At 50.7% G+C, this 11,507-nt stretch overlaps 1 protein-coding gene across 1 annotated transcript in view; it reads right to left on the reverse strand.

Moving 5' to 3' along the window:
- NPSR1 (neuropeptide S receptor 1) overlaps positions 1 to 9,380 on the reverse strand; it is a 114,293-nt gene extending 104,913 nt beyond the window's left edge. Inside the window, exon 1 of the mRNA XM_036247210.1 lies at positions 9,234 to 9,380. Coding sequence (XP_036103103.1) covers positions 9,234 to 9,380 — 147 coding nt within the window. The remainder of the gene's footprint in view (positions 1 to 9,233) is intronic.
- Between the last annotated feature and the right edge of the window lie 2,127 nt (positions 9,381 to 11,507).

Here is an 11,507-nt window from a genome sequence, read left to right on the forward strand (position 1 = left end):
CACAGGGAGCACACAATCTAAAGGGAGACAGGTAGAAACAGACGGCAAAGCTTTGGACTACTTAATGAGAGTGGGGGAGTGAGGTTCGGTCAGAGGCTCTGGAGACCCCCGGGAGGTAAGCAGGTCTGAATAGATGGGAACTGCTCATTCGGTTGGTCCCAGCTTCTCCCTGTGTCTCACCCACCTGCTGCGTCAAAAGGCTCTGCCGGGTAGTAACGAGCAGGAGGCAGGACTGGGCTTACTCGGGAGGGCTCACCCTGGCTTCTTCCTCCCTCTTCCAATCATGCCCCTTTTGAACATCTGCATGGACACCATCCTTCCCAGCAACCCAGCTGGGAGACACTCTTGCAAATACAGTTGAATTATTATCGTCACTGCACTCTTGTCTCTGTGTTCACCTTTTCTAACTGTTTTGCCTAGAGCAATGGGAATCCTATCTTGAATTACCCAGGGTGGTCTTTATTTCTTATATACAGTGATAAAAAATATATAACAAGATCTTTTAATTGATGACTATTATAAAAAATTGTTTTAAAAAAGATATAAAGCAACATATATGTGGGGATATGAATTCAAGTTTTATATTTTTGTGAAGCTTCTCGTATCATCACAGGCGTCCTGAACAGGGCTGCAGGTAGTGCCCTCCGACCGGGACTGGCGGGGCAACCTGACAGGGGCTCCTGGGGAAGAACAGAGGCCATGGGCGGGTGGAGGCGTACTGTCACAGCCTGGGTCTGTGGGGCTTGACAGCAGGGCTGTGGACCAAGATGGCTCCAACTAGCTGTGGGCTGAGTCATTCTGTGAACTTTCACGTGGAGAGCCTTCGCCTAGCTACTGTGGTGTAGAAATGATACTCAGGCCAGAAGTGGGGACACTGTTCTTGAAACCATGTTGCTGTGAACGTGCCTATACTGGTTTGCATTCCGCATAATTAAGTTCAACAAGTCTTTATTGAGAATCTAGTAGCACATTCAAACTACTTTGGGGACAGGAGCTTCGAGTCTGATGGTGGAGGCATATATGCAGACGAACATTTTCAAAGTGCCCGACTATAATGGAAAACGGGAGAAGGGGCTGGTCACTGCTAGACAAAAGGTGCATCATATCCTGGAGAAATTAATATATGGGTGGAGTCTGCAAAAGTGAGAAGTAGCCAAGCAAAGAAGCAGGGTACCTGGCAAAAATATGAGTGAAAGCGGAGGACAGATGGGGCCATCCCTGAACATTCAGTCTGGTCACAGAGCAGAGAAAGGCATATATATATATATATATATATATATATATATATATATATATATATGACAACTATGCCAGTGTCCTAAAAAATAACTATTTCAAAAACAGGGCAAAAACTGGGTCTTTGTCCTAAGTTACAAGAACTTGATACCAAGAGAAAAGGTTCTTCCCCATCTGGAATTTTCTTCGATTGCCTACATTGACAGCATGGCCTTTGTCCTACCTCACAACAGCATCGTCACAGGTGGCAGAATACAACAGATTTACCTCCTGCAAACTGGGGCTGAAGAGGGAAGCCATTCGCTGCCTACCATTCCCTAGTTTCGCCTCCAGAACATAGGAAATGACCACATCAGCTCTTTCTACTCTGACCAGAAAGGGTTAGAAGCATTCTGGAGTATTTCAGCATTACTGCCACAGGTCACAGAGTATGTTCAAACAGCAGTGTTCATTCCCACTGCCTAACTGTTCTCATTTCAACCAGAGTTGGGTGCGTGGGACTTCGTTTACATAACTGTCTGATGCAGCTTTCTGGTTACTAGCGGATCCTCCGATTTCACAAGAAACAGAAATGCCCGTGTCCTGCATTCATTTGAATGTGAGCCCCCTTCTGTGATTCATTCTTAGATCATACGAGGACCTCCAGGTTAGTCACAGACAGGATGTAGCGGGAGACTCGAGGCAACTTAATTCTGGGATTCCACCTGAGTTTTCGTAACACACCAGACCAGAGATGTCAGAAATCCCCTGAAAACCTCCCGGACTCCAGGTCAGGGCAGTAATTAATGTTTGTTGAGCAAGCGAATGGAGCCTCTGTTGTGTACCAAGAACCGAGGTGAACATTTAAATTGCTATTTGAGTTCTAGACCCTTCAAATACAGAAAACTAACATTTGGTCAAATTAGGTTCAAATTGCTACAAAGTAGTAGGAACCAAGGTAATTACTACATAATAAAAATATCAAGAAACTCTTCTTGCCCTGGCCAGTTTGGCTCAGCGGTTAGAGCGTCGGCCTGTGGTCCTGAGAGACCTGGGTTCAGTTCCCGCTAAGGGCACGTACTTCGGTTGCAGTTTATCCCCGGCCCTGGTTGGTCGTGCGGGTGGCAGCCACTCGATGTGTCCCTTCACGTCGATGTTTCTCTCTCTCTCTCCCTTACTCTCTCTCCCTCCCACTCTATCTGTACAAAAAAAAAAAAAGGAAAAATATCCTCAGGTGAGGATAAAAAAAAAGAAACTCTTCTTCCTGATGCTCCATATAATTAAAAAATAGGCCCATGGGATTTAATTTTTTGCTCTGGAGGTGCTAATATCAGTGAAAAGTGGCCAAAGAAACATCTCCCCCTCCAGGCTCATCTCAGCTCAGACCTGATACCTTTGATCTGTAATTTCTAGTCCAGCCAGGAGGTTCCTAAGAAACCGGGGGAACCAGCAAGTGGAGGGGCAGGAGCAGACGTGAGGCCAGGGCAGAAAGCGGAACATCTGTGAGAGGGGTCAGGGGAAGGGGTGTGAGAATGACTCAGTACCAGCATGCCCGGCAGGACGTCCTGAATTGTCCCTCTTCCTGGCCTCATTTTCTGTGCCTCTGAGTTGGGTGGTTGTTGGTCAGCAGAGTTTAAAGGCCAATGAGTGGGTGTGCACCCAATTCACCTAGTCGGTCATCTGTCTTGATTTCCATTGGTCCTCTCGTCCCTTTGTCTGCCTTCCCAGCTGCCCTGCGTGCTCTGTGCATCTTGTCAGCCTCCCCTGTCCAGCTCTCGTCGGTCACTCCATGGAAACCTACCCACGGTGACCTTGGGTGGTGTTGCTTTCTTGTGGCCTAGAAAGTCTCTTTGGCACCGGAGAAGCTCATCCTTTCTTTCTCTGGATGGGACATAATTTCCCATTTCTGTAAGTCGCCCTTGGTGTAGTGGGCCACTGAGCTTGTCTAGATATGAATCAGTTTTTATGTCAGGATGATAAAGTAAGAAATTCAACCTTCTCTTCTTGTTCTACATTTTTCATGGGCTAATTGCAAGAAAAGAAACAGCTTAACTCACCACACTGTTTGAGGACCTATTGCCTAGTGAAGGCATTCTGGAGAGTTCCAGAAGCTTCTCTGAGTCCTCAGAAGCTTCTCCATACGTGACGCTGGCTCGTTCCCTCTCAGGAAGTAGCTTGGAGGAGAGTGGAACTACTAGTACCTGGCGGTACAGTAGCTCATGTTTACTGAACCCTTTACTCCAGGCCACTCGCTGTTCTTAAAGGCTTCATTCATGGGCGTTGTCACTTCACCTTGCACGACCACTCTCAAAGGACGTTCAAGTATTAGCTCCATTTGTTGAATGAGTAAACCAAGGCGCCCGCAGAGGCAAACCCCCAGGTTCCAGGGCCAGACAGTGTTGGCCCTGGAACTAGTGTCAGAGCCTGAGCCGCACTAAAGTGATGGAGATTTGAGAGCCCGAGTTTGTACCCGGGGTGACTGCGCTCCATGTTGTACGATCGCGTCGACTGAGAGGTTGAGAGGGAAGCCAGATGCAGTTACAGAAAAAGAGTTACACATCTTGTCCACTTGGGTTCATGGATGGAAACCTCCTTGCCCACTACATCCACAGGGAATTATTCCGAGGATGTCAGGGTGACATATTCAAGCATTAATGGATGGATGGCCTCCATTCACCTTCCTTGATAAAACTTCCCCCAGCCAGGCAGCCAGAGAGCTTAACTCCATGTGCCCTCAGGGAAACCTCCTCCACTATCAGAGCAGACCCAGGACATCAGCTTCGGGCTTTCGAAAGGCCTCCGGGAGGTTATGAGCAGGTGCAGAGCAAGGCTTTGTCCCGGCAAGAGGACACCTGTGCACTCAGAGCAGAGCGTCTAGAGCGAGAAAGTTGGAAGAACGGTGTCGCCCGTTTCTCTATGACAGCGAAAGAGGCTAAGGGACATGAGAGAGTGTGAGGGTAAACCGTGGGGCGGGTGTCAGGGGAGCAGGACACTGAGGACTGACATTCTACTGCCACCCCCAGGTTCGCACGAGCGAGCGAGAGACCCCACCCACGAAGTGTGGGGCTCCGGACAAGAACGGGGCTTGCGGAATAGAGACCAGGGAATGGCAGCCCGGGACTCCCCCAGCTACCGGGGTGAGAGAGCGGTCCCCCTGTGGTGGCCGCGTGGCCAGAGACTAACCAGAGACAACCCCACTTTGCTTTCCGCTGCGGGGAATTGGGAGCGAAGAAGGGAACCTTCTCATTCTCAGTAAAGACCCAGCCATGTGCAGGACTGAGAGAGGGGAGGAGGGAGGGTGGCCACCTGCGTCCCCGGGGGAGGTGTGACAAAGGGACGCTGTGGCAGAAGGCAGGGCCCACCTGACCCGGGTCGGATGGGGATCCCCACAAGGCTCAGGACTGGGGTGCTCACTCCTGAAGGCCAGAGGAACCCTTCACCTCAGCTGATGCCCGCTCAGGCCCCTCCCTGGCTCGGCCCGTCCTCATCCCCGCCACACACAGGACCGCACCGCAGAAGCGCCCCTCCCCCAGCGCCTGTGCCTTCCCTGCGTAGGAAGTGACCACTGGGGAATCGCGTGGTGTCCTTGCGGGGCCGGCCAGCAACACCTGTGCCTGTCTCAAGGACACGGGGTAAAAGGACACGGTGCAGCTCCCTTCAGGCAGGGGATTTGAAAGTGGAGTCTGACGTCCCTGTAGCAGAAACAGGCAGTACAGGGCAGACCCTTAACAATTATTTCACTGAGTAAAACCAGCCGTCATGTCTGTGGGAACAGCTGCAGGCGGCACCTGGAGAAACTCAAAATGAACCTACTGAGTGGAGCTCACGAGAAGAGGCTAGGAGTGCATGAACTGGCAGGAGATACACGGGAAGCCAGGGGCTCCCGGGTTCCAGGAAGGGCATCCCTGACGTGCCCTGGGGCCGGGGCAGGAAGGGAGACCAGCAAGTCCCAGATGGGGGTGATGGCGTGAGAGGAGGGTTCCAGGAAGCAGGCACTTGGGCAGAGAGGAGCTGAAGTGACAGTCACTGACGGCAACACTGCTGGTGCTCAGTAGGGAGAAGGAGTTCCTACAGATAAATCATCCACCGAACTAGAATGAAAACAAGCACAGGACGGTATACTTAAAAACTGCTGAAATTAAACTCGTTTAAAGCCCAGTGTGAGATCACTGGGATACGGGTTGAACTGAGAACCAGCAAAGGAGGGGAGCAAACTGTTCCCCCAGCACTGAGAAGCCATCGTTTGCATACAAACGCGAGTCAGACTCATTGGGTACCCTTTGTAACTACCGCTACAGAAGACGCAGGTGATGGGCATCAGGTGACATCTAGCAGTCTAGGTTCCTGTTTCTTTCCTCAACTAAGAGCAAGCAATGACTCTGAGTTCATTTGCATTGTTTTATAACGTAGGCAACTTCACCAATGGAGGCGGGTTTCCTTCCCGGGTACCTTGAATTAACTTTCTCATCAACAAGGACCAGAGCTTTGGGAAGCCCTGCTCATGAATTCCCCGGCCAAGTTAAAGGCTGTTATGAAGAGATGAAGAGGCTATTATTCCAGCTTTGTCTTCCCCTTGGACAGCTTTATAGTCAGGTCCCCAATTTCCTTCCTGGTGAGACAAGCTCTGTCCTCCTTGAAAACTTCTGGCAGATTCTTGAAGCCCAGATAATTCCTCAATGCTGGGGTTCAGGGCTTGAGGAAGTAAGCTAGATGGGACCTTGAAAGTCTGAGAAATTGGAAACTGGGAAGGAAACCAGGGTGGGAACTGAGTGTGAGGACCTTGAACCCAGGACCGACCACATCGTGATAGTCGCTTGAAGTTAGAGGAAGAAGGTGGTGAACTCACTCCTGCCCCCTGCTGATATCCAAAGACATGCTCAGGATGGCAGAGTAGGTTCGAGTGGTGGGGAGAACAGGGCGAGAATTTGGGGGTGAAGATGGGAAGGGGTAAAGGATCTAAGCCTGTCAAAGAAAGGCTAGTAAGATCTAGACAGGGCTGTCTCGTCCTCCGCCAAGAGAGCTGTGGGGTTCAGAGAAGAACTAGAGTGCTGGATGGGAAACTGAGGCAGAAGCCCAGGCACGTGGCTGAGGCAAGACAGCAGAGTCTAGGTGAGGCTGCAGTGGGTGTGGGCTCCCCAGAGCTCAACCAGGTACAAGGTTCCTAGTCCATGGTGCCTTAACTAATTCCATACCCCACCCACCGGGATCTATAACTTACCTCGGTCACGTTGGCTTAGAAATGGGTTAAGGTCACCCCGAAGGAGCCAGGGAAGGCCCTCGGTGTGTACAGCTGGTGGAGCCCAGGCAGGCAGAGATGACTGTGGAGTCCTGTTTAACCAGACCCCCCAACCCTCTGTCATGGAGAGAGCAAGCTTGCTGTTGCCCAGTCTGACAACATGTAGGCTACCGACAGAAACAGAACACTGCACCTCATTTCTGCACTCAGTGTTTATCGAGTGTGTCCGGGATGGTGCTGGTTTCTGGGGAGATGCTGAACATCAGGCATTGCTTGTACTCAAGGAGCTTAGTGACTGTGACACATACTCAAAGCGTAGATGAAGACAGAGGTGGATTAAGTGGCAAGGGGAGGGGTACACTTTGTGCCACTACTGGAATTCAGAGGAGGAATCAGTCAAGGGGGGCTTCATGGAGGAAGCAGTCCTCCATGAATTGTGAGAATGAAATGAAATACCTCATGGAAGGCACTGAGAAGGATTCCCGTCACCAAGAAAGCCCACAGCAAATGAGATGCATAGCCATTGCCGCTCGTAGTTCTGCTGCTTTGACAATTGTTCCCATTCGTGTTTTTCTGAGATTTCCCTGCTTTTGGTGAAGGTGGCAGGGGTTGAAAGGGCATGCCTGGGCAGACAGTACGCAAGCACAGTTCTAACTTTCTTCTCGAGGCGCCTGTGGGATAAAAGCATCCCAGTGGACACGGGCTTTTAAATTGTATTTGATCAGAACTGTTTCTGCATCAGTCGTGCATCAAAACTGCGTATGCTCCGAGAGGACCACGGAAAACAGTTACTCTGAGACACTTAGCGAGGTTCCCAGAAACACCACCGTGGACTGCTGTGGAATTAAAAACCACCGTTTCCACCCAGCGTCCGCATCTCTCAGGACATGAAACGGAGCACTGCACGCTCGCGGCTGGCTCTCTGCTTCTTGCCTCATCCAGTGTCTAGTTGTTTGATGGCAAACTTGTCAGTAGGAAGAAGGAAAAAAAAAAGGCGATTCCTACTAGTGATCAGCGACGACGTTGCCTGGACCAAGTACAAACACCAAGTACAAACACAGAAGAGAGTGGGCAGGGGTTTGTCCAAATACTCAAAATATCCCCCCAGGAGCTGTATTTAATAAGAGAGCAAACAGGGTTTCAGCTAAGAGCATTTTTTTTCTTTTTTGATTTTTTGTTTTTTTTTTAAGAGAGAGAGAGAGAGCGCTCGTGCGCAATTTGTTGTTCCACTTACTGATGCATTCAATGGGTGCTTCTTGTATGTGCCCTGACTGGGGATCAAACCTGCGACCCTGGCGTATCAGGATGATGCTCTAACCAGCTGAGCTACCGGGGCCAGCGGGGAGGGAATATCACCTGAGTCTCAGCGCAACCACCTTATTGCTGATTATTACCCCCTTTGCGTTGGCCGGTCTCTTCACCGTCTGCTGTCACGTTCTATAAATATCAAAGAGGCAGCCCAGTGAGCTCAGCCCTGCGCTTCCGGGGCGCACAGCCAGCGACTCCCAGGCTGATCGGGGTCTGCAAGCAGTTCTAGGGGGGTTACCCAGCCAGCGGTAAATGGCAGCAGGCAGCCCGGCGGCCCTGCGAGCGCATGTTTCCAGGGACTGCGCCCGAGCAGCCAGCCCCAGGGACTTACTTGGGTTCTGCTTTGCTCCTGCGCGCCTGGGTCCTTGAGGAGCGAGGCTGGCTCCAGGGACCGCTCCCTGCTGCCAGTGTATTCTGAGTGTTCGCAGGGAAGCAAAGCTCTGGGAGAGGGGGGTGTTCCAGCAATTCTGCCTTGCTGGGTAAAAACCCAATTATGTCCAGAACACCAAGGGAGTTTAAAAACAACAACAAACTGTTAGGCCCTGGCAGGTTTGGCTCAGCCGTTGGAGCGTAGACCTGCGGACCAGAGAATCCTGGGTTCGGTTCCTGCTAGGGGCATGTACCAAAAAAAAAAAAGCTGTTAGAATTTTTCTCGAAGTATTTTCCTTTTGGGTGTCAGGGGCCAGTTTGAGATGTGGGAATGATTGCGGTGACTGAATGAGCCAGTGGGCAGAGTGGGGAGTAACCTGACATCGCACACACCCTGCCACACGGAGCAGGAACGTGTCTTCCAGGTGCCCAGTTTGGCCCTGACCCCAGTCTTGTTGCAGAAGAGGGACCGGTATTAGCTGAGTGCGCATCATTTCCTCCACGGGGCCCTCACTTACTTTCAAGTTGAAACTCAGGGAACTCTGCCTCCTTTGTACGAGGAGAACACTTGCTAAGAATCACACCACCCACTGCAGCCCAAGAATCTGTTTCTTACTGATCCTCAATGCACAGAACCTACAGAGAAAGTGTGGTCCACCCTCCTTCCTGAGTCTGTGTCTCCCCTGTACTTCCTGTCCCGGGGGGCATGGGCTTGCCACCCTCTGACGTTCCTAGCAAAAAAAATCACAGCACCAACCGCTGCAAGTCAGACATTTCAAGCACAACGCTATGATTAATTAAATGTATCTTCACCTATGGAAAGGAGAGACATTTAAAAAAATCATCCACTCATATTCATACATTTTCAGCAGCAGCAGGAAAAAAAGACCCACGATCGTAAAAAAATCCACAATACAGGTCCTTGCATGGTATGAGAACTTGTTGCTTTAGTGCATCACTTTGGTTGTTTTTTTCATTCTTTTAAGTAAAGAAAAGAAACTGCCCCCGTTTACAATATTGGCTATTTACACCTTAATAGGGTCTCTTCGACCCTCTGGCCACATTATTTAAAACCAGCGTTGAGGGTGGAAGGCAGGACACTTACCTTGAAGGAGGAGTAGAAGGAGCCCCATTCCTCCTCCTCTCCCACGACCTCTGGGAAAGTTGTGGGGAAGCAGCTGGCCGCGTGGGAATCCGGCGAGCGCGTGGTCCCGTTGGGGCTGGGGCTGCCCTCCGTGAGGTTGGCTGGCATGGCTGGGGTGGAGTGGAGCCTGGCCGTCCCTCGCCGACGGCCAAGGACGAGAGTCCAGGTCCCCCCGAGAGCCGGGCTGAGCTGCACCTCCTCTCCTCCGAGGCTCTGGCTGGAGCTCGGCTAAGCAGCGGCACCAGCCCTCCGGGAGCCCACTTCATTGAAGAGCTCTGCTGACTGCAGGGAGGATCCACGTGGCTCCGGCCTCGGCAGCTCCGATCCAGGCGCCGCACAGCCTCCCCCCAGGCCCACCGAGGGCCCCGCCCCACCAGGAGCGGCTCTCCGGACAGGCCTCCCGCCCAGGGGCGCGTTTCCGTCCAGAACGGACCCCTCCCACACATTCTACACTTTCAAAGCCACCTAGGAATTTGGACTAATCACAGGTCGACAAATTCAGGTCATGTTTGCGCTTCTGAAATCCAATCATAATCATGCATTTGTTTCAGAGAGGTTGCCTTCTGACTTAGAATCCTCACTCAGCCATTCATTAGCAGCCTGCTCATTGTCTCAGTGAACACAGGCGCACAGCACGCGTGTGTCCCACACCCCCGAGCCGCTCCAGGTTTGCACACGGTGGCTCTCCGAGAAGCCCGGGGGTCTGTGTTCGCCAGTGAGCTACAGCCTCCTGATGAATGGGATTTGGGTGCCTGGGAAATGCTCACTGTCTCAGTGTTCTTTCATCTGACACCCAAAACCACTCTGCCGGGCAGCCAGGGAGTGCTCCCCCATGTTCTCATTTTACACCAGGAAAGTCTGGCTCTGAAGGCGGACTTGTCCAGGACCCCACAGCTGGTGATGGAAATGAGAGAGAACCCGTGTCTTCCGGAATCCCTAGCTGGTGGCGCTTTTACTGTAATGCAGATTGAGTTGCATCAAGTCCCAGATTCCTACCTGGGCATGAAGCTAGCTGAGGAAGGGTGGCGAGCCAGGTGGAAACAGTAAGCTGCTTGTACGATTCCAATGCAGCGTAACACTGGTCGCTCACACCGAAAACGCCAGGAGCCAAATAAATATGCACAGCACCTGGCTAATGACACCTGGTGTAAAAGGCAGCAGGTGCAATGATGATCAAAGGAGACTGCAGCCGTCGTGAAGGTTCCCGGGAAGTCTTAGCATAATCCAGGAAGCTCAGGAAGTATACCCTGTGCCCGAGATGATATTAATCTGTCACGAAGGGCAGCAAATAGGAGGAAACCACTCTGCGAGCTCTGGGCACTCACACTAAGGGTCAAAGCAGGAGAACAATTCCATAAAACGAGCAAAAAATAACCCCGCTGGCAAATGAGCATGAAAAGATGCTCGCTAATATTAAAAATGGAAAAAAAAGCAACTGAAAACTCAGGACAGCCCTGGCCGGTTTGGCTCAGCGGTTAGAGCTTCGGCCTGCGATCCGGAGAGACCCGGGTTCGGTTCCCGCTAAGGGCATGTACCTCGGTTGCAGTTTGTCCCCGGCCCTGGTTGGTCATGCAGGTGGCAGCCACTCGATGTGTCCCTTTCATGTCGATGTTTCTCTCTCTCTTTCTCTCTCTCTCTCTCCCTCCCACTCTATCTGTACAAAAAATGGAAAATGTCCTCAGGTGAGGATGAAAAAAATTTAAAAAAAAACCTCAGGACAGAATTTCTACTTATCCATGTAGCAAAACTAGGGTGTGACCATCTCAAGTGTTGATAAGGTGACAAGAAATGGGTGTGCGTTTCTCCTAGTGAGAGTTGGTAAACAAGGCCACTTTGGCAGAACAATTTGGCAGGATTGGTAAAGATGAAATTAGCGGTCCTATAATGCATCATTCCATTTCTCGATGATGGTAATTTTCCATCTTTTTATTTGGGTTACTTATGTATGTTCAATTTAGGAAAATGCATTGCACTACATGCTTAAAATGCAAACACTTTTTTTGTAGGTATGTTTTACTTTAATACAAATTTATAAACAAAATCTGTGAGTAACATCTGAGAGAGGACAGATGCTGGTTAAGTCATATTTTTGTGAGGATGGAGAGAAAGAAAATGGTAGATGCCACCAATGGGAAATAAATGGAGAAAGAGCTTTCTGAATGTGTTGTTTCTCCCCACTCATGGTCCAGATGGTCACTTCTTGACCTGTGGCTGCCCAGGAGAAATAATTATCTA

This window comes from Molossus molossus, unplaced genomic scaffold (genome assembly GCF_014108415.1).
Source record: "Molossus molossus isolate mMolMol1 unplaced genomic scaffold, mMolMol1.p scaffold_m16_p_7, whole genome shotgun sequence".
NCBI classification, from domain to species: domain Eukaryota; kingdom Metazoa; phylum Chordata; class Mammalia; order Chiroptera; family Molossidae; genus Molossus; species Molossus molossus.